Consider the following 26,158-nt stretch of genomic DNA (forward strand, 5'->3'; position numbering starts at 1 on the left):
TCCTTCTCCATACTCTTCTCTTCCCATCACTCTAGTAAAAGTTGATCTTGGTCTCATCTGTCCATAGGATGTTGTTCCAGAACTGTGAAGGCTTTTTTAGATGTCATTTGGCAAACTCTAATCTGTTCCTTCCTGTTTTTGAGGCTCACCAATGGTTTACATCTTGTGGTGAACCCTCTGTATTCACTCTGGCGAAGTCTTCTCTTGATTGTTGACTTTGACACACATACACCGACCTCTTGGAGAGTGTTCTTGATCTGGCCAACTGTTGTGAAGGGTGTTTTTTTCACCATGGAAAGAATTCTTCGGTCATCCATCACAGTTGTTTTCCGTGGTCTTCCGGGTCTTTTGGTGTTGCTGAGCTCACCAGTGCATTCCTTCTGTTTAAGAATTTTCCAAACAGTTGTTTTGGCCACGCCTAATGTTTTTGCTATCTCTCTGATGGGATTGTTTTGCTTTTTCAGCCTAATGATGGCTTGCTTCACTGATAGTGACAGCTCTTTGGATCTCATCTTGAGAGTTGACAGCAACAGATTCCAAATGCAAATAGCACACCTGAAATGAACTCTGGACCTTTTATATGCTCATTGTAATTGGGATAATGAGGGAATAACACACACCCGACCATGGAACAGCTGAGAAGCCAATTGTCCCCTTACTTTTGGTATCTAAACAAGTGGGAGGCACATATGCAAACTATTGTAATTCCTGCGCTGTTCACCTGATTTGGATGTAAATACCCTCAAATTAAAGCTGACAGTCTGCAGTTAAAGCACATCTTGTTGTGGTGGTGTATAGAGCCAAAAATGTTACAGTTGTGTTGACGTCCCAATACTTATGGACCTGGCTGTAATTTGCAAAACGGGAGTGAATAGGTGACTCTGGCATTTATCATCAGAGCACCCCCTTATGTAATTCTGTAAGTTATAGTTTCTATAAAGAGAAACACAGCTTGGAGACCATATTTGTAATGTAACCATAGGTGACTTCTATGAGAGGAAATATCATGTACAATTTGGGTTAAACAGGAAACTATGCATAGTATAATGTCTTATATAACAAGAATGTATTAATCGTGTTCCAGGTGCATAGAGCTCCATAGCCAGGTAATGGTGAAGCAAAAAAACTTCTCATTTTAAGATCACCATACATTAAGGTTTTCAGATAGCCATTTTTGGACTTGACTTCGATGGTTGGCTTGTGAAGGTCAGTGTCTTGGATGACAATGTCATAAGTTAAAACGATAAATTGCTGATCAATCTATGTCAAGACCTGTGGTCTTATCTGAACTTCCATTGACGAAAAGTAGATCTGTTGTTTGGTATGAACAATTTTTTACCTACAATACTCAACTACCAAAAAAAAAATTATGAAGGATCAAATTTTTGATAAACATCTGCCTTCAGATCTGTCACATTTGTTTATGCTACCACTATCTTAAGAGAGGATAGTGGGAGAAATTGTCTAAATCTGTAGTATACCGTATGACTAACATGTGTATGACTACAGTATGATGTGTTGGGTGGAGATTTCTTACCTAGCTGGCAACAAAGAGTAATTCTATAATAGACAATCTTTTTAAATGTAAACCCATTCTACAGTTTTTGATGGTTTCTGTGTCTCATTTTATTACTATGACATTCTTATACAGCTGTGATATTTGCAGATTTCTCTCTGATCCAACATTATCCAAGATAAATAGACTTTACTCATCATGGAAAGAGGAAATTACAGCCAAGTCACCGAATTCATTCTTCTCGGATTTTCCACAGACCCTACTGTACAGGTTCTGCTCTTCCAGATCTTCTTGATCCTGTATATGTCCACAGTGGCCGGGAACCTTCTGCTAATAGTGGCTGTAAGACATGATCATCGTCTACACAAGTCTATGTATATCTTTCTGGCTAATCTATCCTTTCTGGACATCTGCCTCACTTCCATTACCATTCCCAACATGCTCAGCAATTTTTTGAGAGAGAAGAAGAGTATTTCATATTCCGGTTGCTTGATTCAGGTGCATGGCTTCCTTTTCCTTGGTGAGACGGAGTGTGTTCTCCTGGCCTTCATGGCTTATGATCGATATGTTGCCATCAGCAATCCATTGCGTTACAGTGTGATTATGAAGACAGTGACTTGTATTAGAATGATAGAGGCTTCATGGTTGACTGGAGGCATCATATCATCTGTGGACATATACTTTATATATCAGCTAGAATATTGTGAATTCACCACAATTGACCACTTCTTCTGTGAAGCTCCATCATTGATGGAGCTTTCTTGCAGTGAACATTTGGTGCTCAGTGTTATTAAGCTAGTTGGGGGTTCCATATTGCTCCTGGTTCCTCTCACTTGCATCCTTTACTCCTACACTCACATAATCTTGGCCGTCCTGAAGATCCGGTCTCGAAGATACAAGGCTTTATCCACATGCATGTCCCACCTTATCATAGTAATTTTCTTCTATGGCTTGGCCATCATCATATATATGACTCCTGAACGTTCGGGGCACTTATCAGATAAACTCTTAGCTGTGTTTTATTCATCAGTCACCCCAATGTTGAACCCTATCATTTATAGCTTAAGAAATAAAGATGTTCAAGGGGCCATCCAACATTTATGGAGATCTGCCGATCTGTTTAAGCCTCACAACATATTCTCCTTATAACATCAGTGGTGGTCTAGGTAGCCATTAAACAGCATTTCCCAGTGTTCTTCACACGTGCTCTGCATTTTAAACCACATTAGCGCATATACCCAGCATTGCCCAGGTGAACATCTACAGTTGAAACCAGAAGTTTACATACACTGTATAAAAAGACACATATGCATGTTTTTCTCAATATCTGACATTAAATCAGAATACACCTTTCCTGTTTTTGGTCAATTAGGAATACCATAATTATTATTATTTTCCAAATGCCAGAATAATGAGAGAGAATGTTTTAAGGCATTTTTATTACTTTCTGCAATGTCAAAAGTTTACATACACTAAGATTACTATGCCTTTAAACAATTCTGGACTGCCCATATGATGATGTCATGTGTTTGGAAGCTTCTGTTAGGTTTGTTGGCAACATCTGAGTTAATTAGAGACACACCTTTGGATGTATTTAAATGCACACCTGAATCAGGAAGAGAATTGTGGACCTGCACAAGTCTGGCTCAACCTTGGGTGCAATTTCAAGATATCTGAAGGTGCCTCGTTCATCTGTACAAACAATTATAAGCAAGTACAAACAAGATGGGAATGTCCAGCCATCATACCGCTCAGGAAGGAGACGGGTTCTGTGTCCCAGAGATGAACGTGCTTCGGTCCGACATGTGCATTTCAACCCAGGAACAAAAGCAAAAGACCTTGTGAAGATGATGGCGGAAGCTGGTAAGATTGTGTCAATATCTACAGTTAAACAAGTACTGGATCAACATGGGCTGAAAGACCACTCTGCATGGAAGAAGCCATTACTCCAAAATAAACATAAAAAAGACAGATTCATGTTTGCAAATGCAGACAGGAACAAAGACCTACATTTTTGGAGACGTCCTGTGGTCTGACGAAACTAAAATTAAATTTTTGGCCATAATGACCATCGTTACGTTTGGAGGAAAAAGGGAGAAGCTTGGAAGCCTAAGAACACCATCCCAACTGTGAAACACGGGGGTGGCAGCATCATGTTGTGGGGTGGTTTTGCTGCAGGAGGGACTGGTGCACTTCACAAAATAAATGGCATCATGAGAAAAGAAGATTTTGTGGAAATACTGAAGCAACATCAGCCAGGAAGTTAAAGCTTGGGCGGAAATGGGTCTTCCAAATGGACAATGACCCGAAGCATGCTGCCAAACTGGTTACAAAGTGGCTTAAAGATAACAAAGTTAATGTTTTGTGGCCATCACAAAGCCCTGATCTCAATCCTATTGAAAATGTATGGGCAAAGCTGAAAAGACAGGTGCGAGCAAGGCGACCAACAAACATGGCTCAGTTACACCAGTTTTGTCAGGAGGAATGGGCCCAAATTCCAACCAAGTATTGTGAGAAATGTTTGACCCAAGTCATACAGTTTAAGGGCAATGGTACAAAGTATTAATGAAATGTATGTAAACTTTTGACTTTGCAGAAAGCAATAAAAATGCCTTAAAACATTCTCTCTCTCATTATTCTGGTATATAGTAATATTAATTGACCAAAACAGGAAAGGTTTATTCTGATTTCATGTCAGATATTGAGAAAAACATGCAGATGTGTCTTTTTATATAGTGTATGGAAACTTCTGATTTCAACTGTATGTATGTAAATATTTTCTAATGCCATTTCTTTCCTCGAAATACTCATTGTTATCTTTTGTCTAATCAGAAAGGTAAAGAAAACATCTAACATTTAAAAAAAATTCTCTAAAGGCCCCCCCCCCCCATACACATTAGTGTATTGTTGGCTGAACTCGCTGTTCTCGGTGGGTTCGGACAACAGTTCAATGTGTATGGAGAGCTCCTGACTCTCCCCTGACAGATGATGTTGGGGGAGAGAAAGATCAGATAAAGTGAATATTTTTGGCTGATCCTTTTGCTCTCCCAGGAGATAAGCTTTTCTCCTCTCCCCCCACTAAATATGCATACGGGTTCAGCTGAGCATGTATGTATATGGGGAGCTGGGAGTTGGGATAGATCGTTCGACGAAATTGTATTAAATGCATGTGACTGACTTAACACTTTGATCACGACTGCAACCTTTGAAAACCTGCTACTAGCCTCAAGTTCCCATTTCACAGAGGAAACATCTGTTTTGAGAGTGTCCCTTTACATACAGTCTGTTGCATCTTACATCTCCCTGCAATTCAGTCTGCCTCTTATCTCCCTGCTTGCTTGTTGCCCATTGCAACAAGTCGTAGCACAGTTTTTATTTTGCCCATATCAACCAATCACAGGAGAGCTTTCATTTTACTGCAGTGCTTATAAGAATAGTGTAGACCTATCATTACCAACCTGTGGCTCCCCAGCTGTTGCACAACTCCTACCATGCCCCAACAGCCTGCAACCATAAGGGCCCGATTGGAGTTGAAGTTTTGCAACAGCTGGAGATCCACGTGTTAATAAACATAGGTCTACAGTGTTGTAAAATTAAAGCTATGCTGTGATTGGTGGATCTCAGTAAGAGTTTGTGTTTTACACAGCACATGCAAGGAGATGGGAGGCAGACTGAAATGCAGGGGAAATGAGAGGCAATGAGAAGCAGTGCCTCAGCAGATACAGTTACATTAGTGTATACAGTGGCGTAGCTAGAAATGACTGGGCCCCACAGCAAATTTTTGAATGGGGCCCCCCTCCCCCAGTAATTTTTTTGCAACCCCTTCCTTTCATGCTGCCCCCACTCCTGTGGCTAGTAAAGATCGCTCTCTCAGACCAGGGCCGGCTGCTGTTCCATCCGTTTTTTGCACTGTCTTTACTGTTCCTGTATCTAATTTAATTGTGTAATACTGTTGAGGGAGCCCTGACCAAATCCTTTAGTCCTCCTCCTCCTAGATGGGCCCCTTCTGGGTCAGGGCCCCAAAGCAGCCACTTCCCCTGCTTCCCCTATAGCTACGCCCCTGAGTGAATACATAATGCACGCTACATCAAAAACACATTACTTTACTAGAGCCTTCCAGAACCCTGTCAGCTGGACTTGACAACCCCCCAGTATTTTTAGCTGGATCTTAACCACTGTACCAAGTTTGGTTAAGAGGAACGTGAAGAACGACAAACACATTTTCACTTTTAGATATTATACATATAGATTAAGATGTTAATCTACAGGTCATGCCAGTACAGCAAAATGAGGGCTTGGTTTTTGCAGGACGACTTGTAGCACCATTATGGAGACATTTAGTTTATTGGTTGAGTTTCAATACATTTTTGGGGTGGTGGAGGAAATGAAAATGTTTTGTTTGTTTTTTGACCATTTTTATTTACAATTTTTAAATTTGTTTCTCCTGAGCAAATCCATGATGATGCCAAGATCTCAACAGCAAATAACTAAAAAGCCCCGATATTACCCCTAGCATTTCAAACCAAATACCCCCTCCAGTGCACATCATAGCCCCTTCCAGCAACTCCTAACTTCACAGCAGTTCCAAACACCACAGTACAGCATAAAATTCCTCCCCAGCAGTGCCAAACACCGTAGTGCAGGACACAGTACCTCCACAACAGTGCCAAATACCACAGGGCAACACAAAATACCTCCTCAGCAGTACAAAACAAATACCACAGTGCAGCACAAAATATCTCCATAGCAGTGCCAAACAAATACCACAGTGTAGCATGAAATACCTTCCCAGCACGGGACGGTATTGAACATCTCTATTATTTTATATATCCACTTCTTCTCTTGGATAATTCACTGTCACTTATTTTTGGGTACTTTTGTTGTTCTATTTATTATTTTGTGTACTTTAGTATAGGTCTCTAATCAGGGTTATCAACCTCTGTTTATCCTCCCCCGCTAGGGTCCTTCAGGGTCACTAGGAGGCACGAGAGACGGGATCGCCCTTATCAGGGCGGCTATTCCGTATATAGGTAGGAATTTCTACATCAGGGCCAGAGTCAGGGATTTTCTTCCCTATAGGCCCAACAAACCTACTCTATCCCTTCCCCATTAGCCTCAGAAGGGTTCTACCACTAGACCTTACTTTTTGAATTTTTTTTTTTTTTTTTCGTATTTATTTGATTTTTGAATAGATAAGGGTGTATTGACTTTTATTTAAAAACAATTAAAGGTTATATTTTAGAATGGTGGTAATTCTGTGACTTTTTTTCTCATTAAAAAGATTTAAATCTATACAAGATGGTAGCAGCTCACAGAGTGTTTATATTACACGTGTCAATACAAGTCTATGGGAAGGAGTGAACAGGAGCTGAGGAGACAGGCACAGCAAGATAAACTGCTGCAGCTAAATAGGAAGGTTATATATCAGCACAAGTGATTCATCCACAATCATACAGTTCAGTGCTTCTCTGTAATGCCCTCCATGATCCTGGGGCTGCTTCAGAGTGATTAAGAGAAGGTTTGTTAGGAAGCAGATTCCCCTCTACTTTCTGTGTGCAGTGGATAGAAGCTGGTCTCCACCCACCATCTCTGGGAGAACTGTAAACTAACGTAAATTGTATGTGAACTGGGTATCTTAAAACATAGCTTTTACTAAATCATTTAAAATATACATAGCATACCACTAGGTGAGAAACAACAAAAATACGACTCCACTGTTTCTGGATCACAATAAAGTGAAGAAAAGGCTGGATCTTACCACGTCTTGTGGGTTCCACATCCAGTGGAGGAAGGTCCTGGTAGTTGGTTATACAGGGACCAAGGTGACCACGGTGCTTGTGTCTGGTGGCATGACATGAACTCCTAGTGTGCCCTATTATTGGGTTCCCTACCTGTAGGAGGGCTAGGGTCTATTCTTTACACCTGTCTAACAGACACGGAGCACCCGCCCCGACAGGGGCAACCCCATACGGAACATTTCCCTCAGTATGGGCCTAGTACTGCAATTTACCCTGTTTACATGCCATGTTTCAGTCTTGTTTGTCAGACATCATCAGGGGACTTCACACAGTATTCAGGGATAAACTAAAGACAAAATTACAAAAATACACTAAGTATTGGTCACTTATACTTCTGAGTGCCAGATGTCAATTAGCAAAAAGAAACTCAGATTAGTTACTTACTGGAATCGAAGGTGGTTTAGCTCCGTATTCTCAATATCAATATGGATAATGAGTAAGTCATATCCATGCTGAATCAAGGGAAGTTTCCCATATCAGCCTGTGTCTCACCTCAAATAGTGGTGATTTGGGTGAGCAACTAATAGTAGTCACCCCCCCTCCTTATATTCCTCCACTGCCAGTAGGTTTACGCCCCCCGATCAACTGCCTCACCTGTCTGTAGCGGCATGAGTACCTGTCTCTGCCTGTGGAATGCACGCCACTCGCGTGCGCTCCACCAGACCGGAAGCTGGGATCATGTGGTGCGGGCTCACCGGAAGTGAGGTAGGGACCTGCGTCTGAGCGTCGCCCGTTGCTTGGCAACGTCACAGCTCACACACACTGGGCCCGTTAATGCTGCAAATGATAATTTGCCTGCTGTTAAACAAATGCTGAATCGCTATATTGGATTTAATTTGCCAGGATCGCCAAATACATTAAGAGACGCCAGACAGTTTAGCACACCCAGAATAGTCGAAGAGGTTTTTATCCTATAGGCCATACGATGGGGCTTATATTCCATATTCACTCTGGGTAAACCATATCATAGGTGAACATGTATCCAAACCCTCAATTATTAGTTATCTGTCAGTGATACTATGTGACAAGGTGCCAATTCATACCCCCTTTGGAATGCATCCATTATAATTCCCCTGCCCATATACCTCTTAGGGCAGATGAGCATAAAGGGAAATACAACAGTCAGTACACTCATGTGTGGGGATGGACGGTGCAACAGACAGTACATTGGTGTATGGGGATACAGCACCGGGTCACCATATGATTCCCTAAATAATTATCCAACCTCTGTAGGGTGCCATCACAACCTTTCTTTATATGAAGCAACTATAGTTCTGTTGCTCATTTAAGCCAGTGGGGTGGACGGTCTTAAGATAAAAAATCCACTTTGCCTCACACTGGAGGATCCTCTTATCTACATCCCCCCGTCTCACCCCCGGCTCGATCCTTTCAATGCCCATGAAAGAAAGACACTCCGTTCTCCCTCCATGTTCAGTAATAACATGTTGAGATACAGATGTGTCTCTTCCATTTTTTATGTCACCCAGGTGTTCTCCTATCCTCCTCCTGAGTTCTCTGGTGGTTTTTCCCACATATTCTTTTCCACAGTCACATGTGATCTTATAAACTACTCCCATAGTTTTACAATTAATGAAGTCATTGACCGTATATGTTTTTCCGGTATTATTACTCCTAAAAGTGTTTTCCTTGGTCATAAAGGGACATGCCACGCATCCTCCACATCTAAAGTTGCCATGAATACCTCTTTCGAGCCACGTTTTCTTGGTGGCAGCTGGTGTATAGTGACTGTGCACCATGAGGTCACGGACACTCCTGCCCCGCCTGTAAGTGATGCTGGGGTGTTCCTTTATGACCCCGCAAATATCTGGATCCATCCGAAATACGTGCCAGTGTTTGGAAATAATATCCCTGATTGCAGAGGAACAGCCATTGTACGTGCTGATAAGGCGAATCTCTCTATTCTCCTGTGACTTATCCATACTAGGTGCTTCTTTCTTGGGGGTAAGAAGGGACACATGGTCCCGATTGAGGGCCGCCTGGTAGGCTGGTGTCCCTTCTTACCCCCAAAAAAGAAGCACCTAGTATGGATAAGTCACAGGAGAATAGAGAGATTCGCCTTATCAGCACGTACAATGGCTGTTCCTCTGCAATCAGGGATATTATTTCCAAACACTGGCACGTATTTCGGATGGATCCAGATATTTGCGGGGTCATAAAGGAACACCCCAGCATCACTTACAGGCGGGGCAGGAGTGTCCGTGACCTCATGGTGCACAGTCACTATACACCAGCTGCCACCAAGAAAACGTGGCTCGAAAGAGGTATTCATGGCAACTTTAGATGTGGAGGATGCGTGGCATGTCCCTTTATGACCAAGGAAAACACTTTTAGGAGTAATAATACCGGAAAAACATATACGGTCAATGACTTCATTAATTGTAAAACTATGGGAGTAGTTTATAAGATCACATGTGACTGTGGAAAAGAATATGTGGGAAAAACCACCAGAGAACTCAGGAGGAGGATAGGAGAACACCTGGGTGACATAAAAAATGGAAGAGACACATCTGTATCTCAACATGTTATTACTGAACATGGAGGGAGAACGGAGTGTCTTTCTTTCATGGGCATTGAAAGGATCGAGCCGGGGGTGAGACGGGGGGATGTAGATAAGAGGATCCTCCAGTGTGAGGCAAAGTGGATTTTTTATCTTAAGACCGTCCACCCCACTGGCTTAAATGAGCAACAGAACTATAGTTGCTTCATATAAAGAAAGGTTGTGATGGCACCCTACAGAGGTTGGATAATTATTTAGGGAATCATATGGTGACCCGGTGCTGTATCCCCATACACCAATGTACTGTCTGTTGCACCGTCCATCCCCACACATGAGTGTACTGACTGTTGTATTTCCCTTTATGCTCATCTGCCCTAAGAGGTATATGGGCAGGGGAATTATAATGGATGCATTCCAAAGGGGGTATGGATTGGCACCTTGTCACATAGTATCACTGACAGATAACTAATAATTGAGGGTTTGGATACATGTTCACCTATGATATGGTTTACCCAGAGTGAATATGGAATATAAGCCCCATCGTATGGCCTATAGGATAAAAACCTCTTCGACTATTCTGGGTGTGCTAAACTGTCTGGCGTCTCTTAATGTATTTGGCGATCCTGGCAAATTAAATGCAATATAGCGATTCAGCATTTGTTTAACAGCAGGCAAATTATCATTTGCAGCATTAACGGGCCCAGTGTGTGTGAGCTGTGACGTTGCCAAGCAACGGGCGACGCTCAGACGCAGGTCCCTACCTCACTTCCGGTGAGCCCGCACCACATGATCCCAGCTTCCGGTCTGGTGGAGCGCACGCGAGTGGCGTGCATTCCACAGGCAGAGACAGGTACTCATGCCGCTACAGACAGGTGAGGCAGTTGATCGGGGGGCGTAAACCTACTGGCAGTGGAGGAATATAAGGAGGGGGGGTGACTACTATTAGTTGCTCACCCAAATCACCACTATTTGAGGTGAGACACAGGCTGATATGGGACACTTCCCTTGATTCAGCATGGATATGACTTACTCATTATCCATATTGATATTGAGAATACGGAGCTAAACCACCTTCGATTCCAGTAAGTAACTAATCTGAGTTTCTTTTTGCTAATTGACATCTGGCACTCAGAAGTATAAGTGACCAATACTTAGTGTATTTTTGTAATTTTGTCTTTAGTTTATCCCTGAATACTGTGTGAAGTCCCCTGATGATGTCTGACAAACAAGACTGAAACATGGCATGTAAACAGGGTAAATTGCAGTACTAGGCCCATACTGAGGGAAATGTTCCGTATGGGGTCGCCCCTGTCGGGGCGGGTGCTCCGTGTCTGTTAGGCAGGTGTAAAGAATAGACCCTAGCCCTCCTACAGGTAGGGAACCCAATAATAGGGCACACTAGGAGTTCATGTCATGCCACCAGACACAAGCACCGTGGTCACCTTGGTCCCTGTATAACCAACTACCAGGACCTTCCTCCACTGGATGTGGAACCCACAAGACGTGGTAAGATCCAGCCTTTTCTTCACTTTATTGTGATCCAGAAGCAGTGGAGTCGTATTTTTTGTTGTTTCTCACCTAGTGGTACGCTATATATATTTTAAATGATTTAGTAAAAGCTATGTTTTAAGATACCCAGTTCACATACAATTTCCGTTATAATTTGGGTGTGACTCTATACTGCTATACACTCACCATCGTGTGGCGGTATAATCAATACCAGAACTGTAAACTAGACATTCAGAATGCACAGGAGTTATTTCTTACATACTGTATGCACACTGTACTACTGATTAGTGCAAAGTTTGTAGAAAGGTTACACTTTAATCTGTACCTCTCAGTCCAGAGGTTTACAGAAGCATTTAACTAGAACCTCACTGCATGCCTAACTTCAGCAGAGAGACTTTAGAGAGAGACACAGAGAAGTACTACAACCCCTATCGTTGCTGTTGTTCATAAGCTACTGGGGACGGATTGCACTGTGTTATTTGCCTTGGAACTGTGCTTTGTTATTACTGGATGTACTACTACTACTACTACTATTCTGCACTTTAGTAAAGAGAGACTTATTTTTTTTACGCCAAATGGCCTGGTTTCTGCAAACAAACCAACACCTAATATCAAGGGCACCTCAACTACCACCAGGCAGGAGCCCCATCACCTGGGTGTGTCCCAAGCAAAGGGGTCCGCCCTCCAGTCACTGCAGATGCTGTGGGATCATCTGGAGAGTCCTGACATTAACCCTTTGGAGATGATATGGAATGACCAAGACAGTCTTGACCTTAACCCTATTGAGAGGATGTGGAATGACCTGGAGGGTCCTGACATTAACCCTATGGAGTTTATGTGGAATGACCTGGAGAGTCCTGATCTTAGTCTATTGAAGATGCTGTGACATGACCTGAAAATGGCTGTGCATACAAGATATGCCAGAATCACTGATGAACTGAAACACATTTGCAGGGAGGACTGATCCACAATTCCTCCTCATTGTTGTGTAAATTGTATTTCAAGCTACAGGGAAATATTTGGTGGAGATGCTTGCCCCTAAAGGGGAAGCTTTCGGGCTATTACTTTTTCTTCCTACACTGTGGGTGTTTAGTCAATCTGGTCAATAAAAGACATGAACAGCATAACTGTGTGTGTGTGTTTTTTAATGGGACACCCACTATGGGAAGGCAGTGGTAGAGTGCAACCTTATGGATTCTTTTCAAATGGTGTGAGAAAGTAGCTGGTGGAGGCACCAGACTTTTTTTGCAGAAACACAAAACTAGTCTTGGAACTAGTTCCAAAGGGACTTCCCTGTTGCAGTTGCAATGTTAGGCCTTAAGACTACCAAGTGTCCACTTCTTTGTAACCACTCGCTTGCAGCCATCACACTTTGTCTTCCAGGACAAGTAGCTGAAGCATGGACCAGGGCATTGGCTCCTCTTTGGTCCAGCAAACTAAACCCTATAATTTCTCTCTCTCTCTCTGGGTCTAGATCTTCTCACTTTGCTTTCAGTCACTTTCTAGGTCTCTGTAGCCAGTTGTGAATACAGCTACTATATCTCATCTGCAGGATCCTCAGCAGTACCCTAGGCTGTCTCTCTTATGAAGCCACCTTCTTCTGCCACTCGTCCCTAGCCATAGACATGGTCTGCAGCACTGCCGTTGATGTATCCCAGCCTGGGAAATAAGCATCTGTCGGCACTCTTCTGCCACATTCAGGCAGGGGCACTCTCTCATGTGTCTGCTCCCTTGTCACTGAAGCAGGGGCTCTTCGCCCACTATACTAGCCTGCTGCAGCAGGCCTTTCACTGGCCTTTCTATTTCCAACCCCAGTAAGGAGGTGAGTTCACACCATGCAGGCTTGTGCCAAAACACTCCTCTAGTCCTTATATGCAGACTCATTCCTCTGGCTGACATCAGAGAAGAGCTTGCATATTCCCTTGTTCTGCTTTCTCCATAGAGCAGTCCAGTTTTTGTGTAACATCCCCATCTACTGGTCGGAGGTCACCACTACAGTCCATACTCATTATAATGAGCAGAACCAGCGTCTCCTACTCCAGATTATATGGTGTTGGAGTGGCCGCACCCCTCAAATGCCTGATAGGGGTGGCACTTTCAAGATGTGTGTACTTCCACACCACCTTACATGTTATTCCTATAGTTACAATGTCATACTTACCAACGTTTCAGTTGGTATAATCAGGGCATATAAGTTCTGCTACTCAGAATGCCACGACCCCACCCCAACCTAGAAACACCCATTTGCAGGTGGGGTTTATGCTAGCCCCACCCATTTTCAGTCCAGGACAGTGTGAATGTGGCAGGACTGTCTCTGTAAATTAGGGACAGTCTTGGCAAATTTGGGACAGTTGGCAACTGTGCAATGTGTTTGTCTTTAATTGCGCAGTTGGAGGTTAGTTAATCCAGGTACCTTCAAAGGAGTCACTTACTTTTTCATGTAATGTTACATCTCCATACATGGATTATATGGCCATGTTCTTGAGGCCGGACAATGTGAGTAGTCCTGTAAACAGTGCCCCCTATCTCAGCTTACTGGACCCATGAATACATGATAAGAGGGGTTAGAGGGGACGTATGGCCGATGTCTGGTATTTACAATTAGAACTGAAGTCACATCTACTAAGAATATTATAGAACTAATGTTATAAAAACTGTAAAATAAGCAAAAACTTAAGATGTCAAACTATATATAAAGTACATAAAAAGTGAGATCCTCCTATACAGTCGGTCACACAAAAAGTTCAATTCCATACATGAAAACCTGGTGCATTCTGTGCCAGCTCCCCGGAGATCAATTACTGGGATCTGAAACTTTTTCTATTAATTACAGTGACTTCATTTTCTTGGCAGCAGATGGGGATGAGTAAGGGTTAATTTTAGAGAACATGAGAGTTTACACTGGACTTGCAGTATATAAATGGAAGGTGTCCACGTTCTCTGGAGCTTTTCTCCAGGCTCCAGAAATATGCAGAAGGAAATCTAAGACCCATCCTCACAGGAACTGCCATCATCGGGGCATCAGGCCTGGTGCCAGCCTCTGGTATCAGCCTCCTTTTTGTATCAGTGTCTTCCTGCTGTTATTTATTCTGTTCATTGTTATTTATTCTACCAGCTGTAGTAGTAATAGTAGGAGGAAGAGGAGTAATAGCAGGAGGAGAAGGAGTAGTAGGAGTAGGAGTATTTGTAGGAGTTCTGGAGTGATCCTAAAAGGATGCCCTCTCGTAGGAAGAGTAGCAGCAGTCCTAAATTTTCCCCATTAATAGATAATGTTATTAACTGTGGATCGATGGACACCCGGGGCTTTGGCCTTTTCCAGTTTCATCTGTCTCTATAACCGGTCTTCGAGACATGGGTCACACTAACCAGTCTTTCTTGAGAAGAACAGACTTGTCAGTGACCAGGCTTTGTGTGCCTTGTTTTAATCTCTTTAAGGGAGATTTTCTATTCTAATCCGTAATTTTAGACAGAAGAAAAGCAACGGAGCGGGGCGTAGCCGTAGTGAAGTGCGGCTTGACTTGGGGGGAAGACAAAAGGGCATTAAAGGGTTAATTATTTTGTAGGGCTGGGGAGGTCAGGTGCAGGGCAAGGGGTGTGGTGATTGTGCACTTTTCCCGGGCAGTATAAAGTGCAGGGGTTTTAGTGGGAGGTCCATCTGGTCAGTTAGTTGCCTGAGGGAAGTTCCCGCCCACCCTCCCTCTTTTTTGTTGAGATGTTTGTGGTTTTACGTTGGGCAGGCAGGGGGAAGGATCCTGGTAGGTAATTCAAGGGTGAAAATGGTGCACTGCATGTGAAAATGTGCAACTCATGTGTTTTTGAAGCTGTACGCTGTGTGCCCCTGTTTGGGAAACTGGTCCTACAGGGTTATTTACTGGAACGAAGAAATATTGGTGCCCTTGGGTCGGTGAGTGCGGCCAGGGGTAAGGTGGTGATACAAGTGGAAATGATGAGTAAGAGTACAGCTTGATTGGTTGCCTTCCGGGGTCCTTCTACAATGCAAGGGGTTGCAGTGTCGGGTTTGTTGGCCGTGGTCATGTTATGTTGGGTATATATATATATATGTTATATATATGTTATGGAAATGCATAATTGTTTGATTAAAAGAAACATGTGATCATGTTGATTAATAAAGTTATGCCACGGCCCGTTTTACCACAAGAAGGTCTCCGTGTCATTTGTGGGTACGGGGAGGGGGTACAGGTGTAGGGATGTTTAGCCCGTAACAGTTCTTCCATCCCTTTAAGTCAAAAAAGTCCTGCATGCAGGACTTTTTTCCCTGTATAAAAAAACGATTTTCAGACAGAAATGGCTCAAATGGATGCAAAATGTGCAACAGAATCAGTTTTTTTTACAGTCTTCTTAGAGTAATGAACACCGAGGTTATCTTACTTTTTCTCCCCGTCCTCCCCAAGCAGAGACTCCTTTCTGAGCTCAGCCCCTGACGTGATAAGGATGCTTCTGTCACAGCCAGTTTAGGGTCTTACGGGGACAGTGGTAGGGATTGGGAAGGTATAATTAGTCAGGTAGATTGAATTACTTAATAGAAACTTCAATTGCACAATAAGAGTGTCTTCCAGGGTCAGCGGCAGTGTATTTTTTGCCTCGGAGGTAGCTCCTTTATTCTAAAACCTGTTGCCAACCTTCTAATAAGCTAATAAGCTCTATACACGGTGGGTGCCGGCCACAATGATGGGGAACGGCAATCAGACCAAACTCCGTCATTTAATCCCTTAAGATACCGTGTTCAAAAGCGATTACAGCATCTGTGAGGTACTGAAGAGGGACGCGGCTTACTCTGCCTTACCATTCAAGCCCCCTGCAGTGAAATCGCAGGGCTCTGCTCGGTTACTATGAGAGCCTGAGGACTGCTGAGGCAAGGTTTTTATGAAATTCTATTTGTGGTAAAACTGACCTGTTCCCTTCATTCTCCAGGTCAGTACAATTACGGGGATGCCACATTTATACTTTTCTTGTGGGTTTGTAGCTATGACACTGGCTGAAGGCATCTGTGTTGGTCCCATGTCCATGATCAAAATGAAGTTTTGCTATATGTAAATGAGCCTCCAGGAGCAACGGGGGCGTTACCATTACTCCTAGAGGCTCTGCTCTCTCTGCATCTGCACTTTGATTGAAATGACCAGTGTCAGTGTAAATGTCATCACACCTGGCTGCCAAGCGCACATGTAACAGGTCAGCCAGTGTCATAGGTACGAATCTGCTGACAGATGCACTTTAAAAAAAATAAAGGACTTTGGAAAAAATATTTTTTTCTTTTCATCGTCATAATATTCTGACCCCCATAACTTCTTTTATAGTAACATCTATGGAGCTGAGTAGAGCTTATTTTTTGCGGGGTGATCTGTACTTTTTATTAATACCATTTGAAGTGTGTATGACTTTTTGATCACAATTGATCACAGCACCTGAGAAGTTAAATGTTTCTGATCAGCGCTATTGCCGATCACAGACATTAGCTCTGTGTTTCTGCTGTGTAAAGCAAAAAAATAAAGAAAGACAAATGAGACCTCAGAGTGTCATACACCAATTTTGAGGCCAATTGGATCTTTCTATTTTTTATAGCCAAATAGAATCTTCTTATCAATCGTAGGGCACTACCCCACACACAGGGTACTTGTACCTTTCTTGTACCTGGCGGTTGACCCTAGAAACAGTACCAGCACTCATAGTGCAAACACAACAGGTGTAACAGGCGGTGACCACTAGCCACAGGATAGTCTCTATGCTCCACAGGAATTTCCATGGTAACAGGACAGTCTCTGCACTTCACACACATTTGCCATGGTAACAAGACAGTTTCTGTATACCACAGACAGTTGCCATGGTAACAGGACTGTCTCTATAGTCCACAGTCAGTTGACATGGTAACTGGACAGTCTACTGCCCCCCTCGTTCCCCTGTTGTTAGTGCTCAGAGCTGAACTGAAACACACAGTGCTGTGCTGCTCAAACACAGTGGAGAGGACTCCTGTGCGCATGCGCAGCAGTACTGACAATGTATTTCTCTCACCCAGCATGGGTATATGTAAAAAGACACCCCAAAACACATTGCCCAACTTCTGAGTACGGCGATACCACATGTGTGACACTTTTTTGCAGCCTAGGTGGGCAAAGGGGCCCACATTCCAAAGAGCACCTTTAGGATTTCACAGGGCATTTTTTACACATTTTGATTTCAAACTACTTCTCACGCATTAGGGCCCCTAAAATGCCAGGGCAGTATAACTACCCCACAAGTGACCCCATTTTGGAAAGAAGACACCCCAAGGTATTTTGTGATGGGCATAGTGAGTTCATGGAAGTTTTTATTTTTTGTCACAAGTTAGTGGAATATGAGACTTTGTAAGAAAAATAAAAGAAAGAAAAAAAAATCATAATTTTCCGCTAACTTGTGACTAAAAATTAAAAATTCTAGAAACTCGCCATGCCCCTCACGGAATACCTTGGGGTGTCTCATTTCCAAAATGGGGTCACTTGTGGGGTAGTTATACTGCCCTGGCATTTTAGGGGCCCTAATGCGTGAAAAGTAGTTTGAAATCAAAATGTGTAAAAAAAATGCCCTGTGAGATCCTAAAGGTGCTCTTTGGAATGTGGGCCCCTTTGCCCACCAAGGCTGCTAAAAAGTGTCACACATGTGGTATCGCCGTACATGGCTATATGTAAAAAGACACCCCAAAATACATTGCCCTACTTCTCCTGAGTACAGCGATACCATATGTGTGACACTTATTTGCAGCCTAGATGCGCAAAGGGGCCCAAATTCCTTTTGGGAGGGCATTTTTAGACATTTGGATTCCAGACTTCTTCTCACGCTTTAGGGCCCCTAAAATGCCAGGGCAGTATAAATACCCCACATGTTCCCCCATTTTGGAAAGAAGACACCCCAAGGTATTCCGTGAGGGGCATGGCGAGTTCATAGAAGTTGTTTTTTTTTGGCACAAGTTAGCGGAAATTGATTTTTTTTTTTTTTTTCTCACAAAGTCTCCCTTTCTGCTAACTTGGGACAAAAATTTCAATCTTTCATGGACTCAATATGCCCCTCAGTGAATACCTTGGGGTGTCTTCTTTCCGAAATGGGGTCACATGTGGGGTATTTATACTGCCCTGGCATTTTAGGGGCCCTAAAGCGTGAGAAGAAGTCTGTAATATAAATGTCTAAAAAATGTTACGCATTTGGATTCCGCGAGGGGTATGGTGAGTTCATGTGAGATTTTATTTTTTGTCACAAGTTAGTGAAATATGAGACTTTGTAAGAAAAATAAAAAAATAAAAATTCCGCTAACTTGTGCCAAAAAAATGTCTGAATGGAGCCTTACAGGGGGGTGATCAATGACAGGGGGGTGATCAGGGAGTCTATATGAGGTGATCACCCCCCTGTAAGGCTTCATTCAGACGGCTGTATGTGTTTTGCGGATCCACGGATCCACAAAACACATACGGACTTCTGAATGGAGCCTTACAGGGGGTGATCAATGACAGGGGGGTGATCAGGGAGTCTATATGGGGTGATCAGGGGTTAATAAGGGGTTAATAAGTGACAGGGGGGGGTGTAGTGTAGTGTGGTGATTGGTGCTACTTACAGAGCTGCCTGTGTCCTCTGGTGGTCAATCCAAGCAAAAGGGACCACCAGAGAACCAGGTAGCAGGTATATTAGACGCTGTTATCAAAACAGCATCTAATATACCTGTTAGGGGTTAAAAAAAATCGCATCTACAGCCTGCCAGCGAACGATCGCCGCTGGCAGGCTGTAGATCCACTCGCTTACCTGCAGTTCCAGTGAACGCGCGTGCCTGTGTGCACGCGTTCACAGGAAATCTTGTGTCTCGCGAGATGAAGCGCCAATGCGTGACTGTGCCTGAATGAGCCGCCTCCAGAACGCGATCCTGCGTTAGGCGGTCCGGAGGCAGTTAAGACCTCTAGGCCACCTGCACTATCCAGGACATTCTCCTCTACCAAGGAAAACGCTCATTCCATTGACTCAGTCAGAGGCAGATCAGGTCTGAGATCTAGGCGCCTGCCCTTTACAGCCTCATCAGATCTCAGGGCCTTCAGGGGCTCCTCACTGGTATTTAAGGGTCAGCTTTCTGCATGCAGTTTTGGAAGCCAAAATCAGGCGCGGATCATAAAATGAGAGAAAATGTAAAGGACAGAAAAGACTGTAATAACCCAGACCTGCGGGTATTACTATTGTGCCCTTTAAATACTGCATTTTATATGTTTTATATTGAATTCTATGCAATATTATGTAAAGTTGCAATAAAAAGTATGTGAACCCTTTGGAAATATATGGATTTCTGCACAAATTGGTCATAAAATGTGATCTGATCTTTATCTAAGTCACAACAATAGACAATCACAGTCTGCTTAACCTAATAACACACAAAGAATTAAATGTTACCATGTTTTTATTGAACACACCATGTAAACATTCACAGTGCAGGTGGGAAAAGTATGTGAACCCTTGGATTTAATAACTGGTTGAACCTCCTTTGGCAGCAATAACTTCACCCAAACGTTTCCTGTAGTTGCAGATCAGACGTGCACAACGGTCAGGAGTAATTCTTGACCATTCCTCTTTACAGAACTGTTTCAGTTCAGCAATATTCTTGGGATGTCTGGTGTGAATCGCTTTCTTGAGGTCATTTCACAACATCTTAATCGGGTTGAGGTCAGGACTCTGACTGGGCCACTCCAGAAGGCGTATCTTCTTCTGTTTAAGCCATTCTGTTGTTGATTTACTTCTATGCTTTGGGTCGTTGTCCTGTTGCAACACCCATCTTCTGTTGAGCTTCAGCTGGTGGACAGATGGCCTTAAGTTCTCCTGCAAAATGTCTTGATAAACTTGGGAATTCATTTTTCCTTCGATGATAGCAATCCGTCCAGGCCCTGACGCAGCAAAGCAGCCCCAAACCATGATGCCCCCACCACCATACTTCACAGTTGGGATGAGGTTTTGAGGTTGGTGTGCTGTGCCTCTTTCTCTCCACACATAGTGTTGTGTTTTTCTTCCAAACAACTCAACTTTGGTTTCATCTGTCCACAGAATATTTTGCCAGTACTGCTGTGGAACATCCAGGTGCTCTTGTGCAAACTGTAAATGTGCAGCAATGTTTTTTTGGACAGCAGTGGCTTCCTCTGTGGTATCCTCCCATGAAATCCATTCTTGTTTAGTGATTTACGTATTGTAGATTCGCTAACAGGGATGTTAGCATATGCCAGAGACTTTTGTAAGTCTTTAGCTGACACTCTAGGATTCTTCTTCACCTCATTGAGCAGTCTGCGCTGTGCTCTTGCAGTCATCTTTACAGGACGGCCACTCCTAGGGAGAGTAGCAGCAGTGCTGAACTTTCTCCATTTATAGACAATTTGTCTTACTGTGGACTGATGAACAGCAAGGCTTTTGGAGATACTTTTATAACCCTTTCCAGCTTTATGCAAGTCAACAATTCTTAATCATAGGTCTTCTGAGAGCTCTTTTGTGTGAGACATCATTCACATCAGGCAATGCTTCTTGTGAAAAGCAAACCCAGAACTGGTGTGTGTTTTTCATAGGGCAGAGCAGCTGTAACCGACACCTCCAATCTCATCTCATTGATTGGACTCCAGTTGGCTGACACCTCACTCCAATTAGCTCTTGGAGATGTCATTAGTCTAGGGGTTCACATACTTTTTCCACCTGCACTGTGAATGTTTACATGGTGTGTTCAATAAAAACATTTATTTATTTGTGTGTTATTAGTTAAGCAGACTGTGATTGTCTATTGTTGTGACTTAGATGAAGATCAGATCACATTTTATGAATAATTTGTGCAGAAATCCATATCATTCCAAAGGGTTCACATACTTTTTCTTGCAACTGTATGTCACATGTACAATGTCATTATCAGTATGTCAATATCCAGCAGTGGGGGGTATTGTTATGTTTGGTCATGCTATTTAAAAATTGTATCACAGAGTGCACGAGGCTCTTAAAACATAACGTTTAATAGTACTGATAGAAAAGGATTACATCAAAAAACTTTTACATTTCTTATATCAGTATATACCCACTTTTTCTATTATCTCCTGAGGAACCCAAATATGGGGAAAACGCGTCAGTAAGATGTAGGGTACAATAGGGCCCACTCGGGGTAGGCACATGGACAAAGTGTACCCACCATTGGGGTGCATCTTTGTGCTGAGGAGTAAGCAGGGACATTTAAGGGAAATATCAGCATCCCTGACTGGTGGTTTCCTCCATCCTCTCTATCCGCCTAGTGTACACATTTTTTGTTTGATTTGGCCCAATTTTAGACTGGGATGTTTTTTTATGTAATCCTTTTATATCAGTGCTATTTAAAGTTATGTTTTAAGAGCCTCATGCACTCTGTGATACATTATTTGGCAATGACTGGCTGTAACTGGGTTTAACCACCTTGTTCCACCACTCCTGGTAGAGAGGGCTGTCTGACTGACAGCCAGGAGGGGAAAGTCTAGTGTAGTTTAGTAATCTAGAGTCAGAGTTAGGTGGAGAGAGGATAGGAAGGTCCTGTCCATATAGTAAGGGAGTGAGGAAGCAGCTCATAGAGCACCCACTCCCAAGAACCATATAATTTCCCTTGTAAGGAAGTGCAAGACCTAAATAATCCCTCTCCTGCCATAGAGTGAGGAGCAGCTCATAGAGCACACACTCCTAAGAATTATATAATTTGGCCTGTGAGGAAGTGCAGAATCCAAATTATCCCTCTCCTACCATAGAGTGAAAAAGCAGCTCCTAAAGCACCCACTCTCAAGATATCCAAGGGATCCAAGTTGGCAAAATGAACTGTGACATCATTTCCAGACACTGTTGTGAAGTGAGGAACTATAGATAAAGACCAGCAACATCTAATTACAGAACTGCAGCCATCTAACCTGCCACAATACCTCCTCAAGTGCTGCCAGAGAAGAACTGCATTAAAGTCTGCGCTACTGCCTATATTTTAAGGTTCTACGTTGCACCCAGTAAAAAGGACTTTGTTATGTTCAACTCTGGCCTCCTTCTTCAGTACTATAACATTCACTGCAACAGATGCCAGAGAACGACGGCCTGAGGTAGGACACCGTAACACAACTACACTACATCAGGGCCACTACCACTCCCATCCTCCACACAAGCTCCCACAGGGACTTGCGGCAAGACTTCTGGTTTTGGCTTCTAAAATTGCATCAGGAAAACTGACCATCTGGCTGTACCAGAACTAGGTGCATCTTGGCTTAGCAGCTGTAGGGGGGTGGCAGCTCTCACCTTACAAAGTAATATGACTGACAGTGTTCGGATACTCACATGTTGGAACCGGAAGCACAGCTCTGATCAAAAAGTTGTGTTCATGCTGGCTTTGAAGTGAATGGGAACTGAGCTGCATGACCAGTACACTTTGAACAGAGCTGTCCGCTTCGTGTTCCATTCACAGAGATAGTACCAGCTCCAGAGGCTGCAGGGAATAGCTGATTGGTGGTGGTGTGGGGTGTCAGACCCTTACCGATCAAATATTAATGACCTATGCTGAGGAACCTGGAAAACCCTTTTAAAATCTTAAGCTTGAAATACATAGGGATTTCAGATGACCATTTTCTGACATGTTTTCCATGGTTGGTCTGTGAAAATCGTTTCCTTGGATGCCATTACCATAAGTTAAAATGACAAATCACCACACAATCTCTGCCAGGATCTGTGAACTGGTTTGGGCTTCCCTTTGCAGATCTGTCATTTGGCATGGACGACTTTTCAACTACAGCACCCAACTACCATAAAAATCTACCATGGTGGATAACCTTTCTACCTTAAGTTAACATCTGTCATGTTCATTCATGTCATAAAAAGGCATAAAATGATCTAAATCTCTAGTGCATGACCAGCATTAGCCAAGTTATGATGTTTTGGGTGAAGATTTTTTACCCAACGCAACGAAGACTAGTCCTACAATTGACAATCTCTTTACAGTTTGACCCTTTCTAGAGGTTTCTGTGTTTAATTTTATGGCTAAGACATTCTTATGTGTGATCTTTGCAGATTCCATTCTGGCACAACATGATCCAAGATAAATAGACTTTACTCATCATGGAAAGAGGAAATTACAGCCAAGTGACTGAATTCATTCTTCTCGGATTTTCCACAGACCCCACTGTACAAGTTCTGCTCTTCCAGGTCTTCTTGATCCTATATATGATCACCGTGGCCGGGAACCTTCTACTCATAGTGGTTGTAAGACATGATCATCGTCTACACAATTCTATGTATATCTTTCTGGCTAATCTATCCTTTCTGGACATCTGTTTCACTTCCATTACCATTCCCAAGATGCTCACCAATTTCTTGAGCGTGAAGAAGAGTATTTCATATGCCGGTTGCTTGATTCAGGTGTACGGCTTCCTTCTCCTTGGTGGGACAGAGTGTGTTCTCCTGGCCTTCATGGCTTATGATCGATATGTTGCCATCAGCAATCCCTTGCGTTACAGTGTGATTATGAAGACAGTGACTTGTGTTAGAATGATAGGGGCTTCATGGTTGATCGGAGGCATCATATCATCTGTGGACATATACTTTCTGTTACAGCTAAGATATTGTGAATTCACCACAATTGACCATTTTTTCTGTGAAGCTCCATTATTGATGAAGCTTTCCTGCATTGACCTTTCCATATTCAATGTGGTCAAGCTCGCGGGGAGTTCCATATTGCTCCTGATTCCTCTTTCGTGCATCCTTTACTCTTACAGTCACATCATCTTGGCCGTCCTGAAGATCCGGTCTCGAAGATCCAAGGCTTTCTCCACGTGTATGTCCCACCTTATCATAGTCATTCTCTTCTATGGCTCGGCCATCATCATGTATATGAAGCCTGAACACTCAGGGCACTTATCGGATAAACTCTTGGCTGTGTTTTATACATTAGTCACCCCAATGTTGAACCCCATCATTTATAGCTTAAGAAATAAAGATGTCCAAGGTGCCATCCAAAATGTATGGAGAACTTCTGTTATATTGAAGCCCCATGATCTATGCTCTTTATAACATCACTGGTGATCAAGATTGTCTTTAAACAGTGTTTCCCACATCTTATTAACTATACATTTTACCAATATTCGAGTCTTCAATTCAAATTCTGATAAATAGGTTGCAAATTCTAGATAGAAACCACTAATAGTCACAACTGGAGTGGCTTATAGAGCTACATTAGCACACTGGCAAGCCTCTGAATGAGTAAGTTTTCATTTTAAAAACCAGGGACCTCAGGGTCAACAGACTTATAGGTCCTTTAGTGATAGGACATGGATCTTCATATTCTAACACATAAGTTGCAGATTCTTCAACACACAGTCTCTACTGGAGTAGACTGTGGAGTTATGTTAGCCCATTGGCAAGCCTCTGTATGAGTCAGCCTTTACTTTACTCCAGTGATTATTAAACTCAGGAAACTTAGGGTCAACAGGCTTATAGGTCTTTCAGGGACAAGACATGGAGGTTTGGGAAAGATGCTACTAGTTTGGCTGTTATCTATAAATCCTCATGACATTTTTTAAGGAGTTTTTAGGCTTAGAAATGCTGTTCACAGTGGGGTTGGTGAGGTTTCTTATAATGGACCTTCAGCAATTAGTCGTGGCAAATAGTGTCTACAAAGAACATCTCCATCACTTTGGAGAACACAGCACCTGCATGCAATCCATTGATGTGAACAGCAATGTGCAATGCTTAATTTCACCTGTGGAGGCACTGCAGGGTCCTCCACAGATTACAGCCAATCACTGGTGATTACAGTAGCAAAATATCATGTTTTTCAGCATTTTTGTGGAATATTCTATTGTAACAGGGTTGTCTTTAGTGAATGGTAATGTATCTTCTGAGGATTGTACAAGATTCATTGCTTTTACTTTATAATCTGTTCTTGGTGTTACCTGTCCAGCCGCTTCCTCTATGATCATATCTATGAACCTTCCACTATGGTTCCAGATATTTTGTCCTTGAATATACTTATACCCTGCTCACATCTGGGGCACCATCATCATTTGCAGCATTTACAGCTGGGATGACTCATTGGGAGAGTCACCGGCCAATACTGGTTCTACTGGGTGAAATATCTGGTTACCAGTAAGGTTGGTCGGCCAGAGAACCAAAAGATCCTCTGGGCTCTGAGACAATAATGGACACCAAAGGTCCAGTAGAAGACAACCCCATTTGGAGCCTCTGGATTACTGACCACACCCTTGTGTCTGGGGTCACTTACTTACCTTTCCTCTAGGCATCCCTCGTATCTGGAAGTCCTGATGTTCTCACAAGTTCTTCCAGTGGTTATTTAAGTCCAGTTTGTCCATGTCTGTATAATGTAAAATCATCCCACCAACCCTGACAACTAAAGGAGACCAATAATTTTATCTGACAACCAGAAACCAATAAGATGATGCAGCAACTCTAGGCACATCATGCCGTCTGACAACCGAAGACCATTTATATCATGTGATGTCTGAAGACAAAATATTTATCTTCCAACTTAAAACCAATCATTTAATCTGACAACTGTAAAGTTATCTGACAACTGGAGCCTGTAATGTTATCTGACAACTAAGGATCAGTAATCTTATCTGACAACCAGCTATGCTATCAGACAGATATCAGTAATGCTACAGTACCTGACAACCTAAGACCAGAAATATTTTCTGACAAGTGAAAAGCAGTAATTATATCTGATAACCGGAGATCACCAATGTGGCAACTTGCAATTAAGGATATTATTTGACAACTGGAGACGCGTAATGTAATCTGACAACTAAAAATCTGTGATTTTAT

At 42.8% G+C, this 26,158-nt stretch overlaps 2 protein-coding genes across 2 annotated transcripts; both read left to right on the plus strand.

The window, feature by feature from the left end:
• The first annotated feature begins 1,714 nt into the window (after positions 1-1,714).
• LOC122935194 (olfactory receptor 2D2-like) lies at positions 1,715-2,665 on the plus strand. The gene has a single exon (XM_044290956.1). It carries the CDS (start codon positions 1,715-1,717, stop codon positions 2,663-2,665), a length of 951 nt encoding a protein of 316 aa, XP_044146891.1.
• Positions 1,788-24,388, plus strand: LOC122935195 (olfactory receptor 2D2-like). The gene is made up of 2 exons (XM_044290958.1): positions 1,788-1,858; positions 23,390-24,388. The coding sequence occupies exon 2, from the start codon at positions 23,438-23,440 to the stop codon at positions 24,386-24,388; it is 951 nt and encodes a 316-aa protein (XP_044146893.1). The 5' UTR covers positions 1,788-1,858; positions 23,390-23,437.
• The last annotated feature ends 1,770 nt before the right edge of the window (positions 24,389-26,158 follow it).

Source organism: Bufo gargarizans, chromosome 4, assembly GCF_014858855.1.
Source record: "Bufo gargarizans isolate SCDJY-AF-19 chromosome 4, ASM1485885v1, whole genome shotgun sequence".
NCBI classification, from domain to species: Eukaryota; Metazoa; Chordata; class Amphibia; order Anura; family Bufonidae; genus Bufo; species Bufo gargarizans.

Excerpts from the sequence above, each read along its gene's own strand:
- LOC122935194 (XM_044290956.1), top strand. The coding sequence starts at position 1,715 with ATGGAAAGAGGAAATTACAGCCAAGTCACCGAATTCATTCTTCTCGGA.
- LOC122935195 (XM_044290958.1), top strand. The coding sequence starts at position 23,438 with ATGGAAAGAGGAAATTACAGCCAAGTGACTGAATTCATTCTTCTCGGA.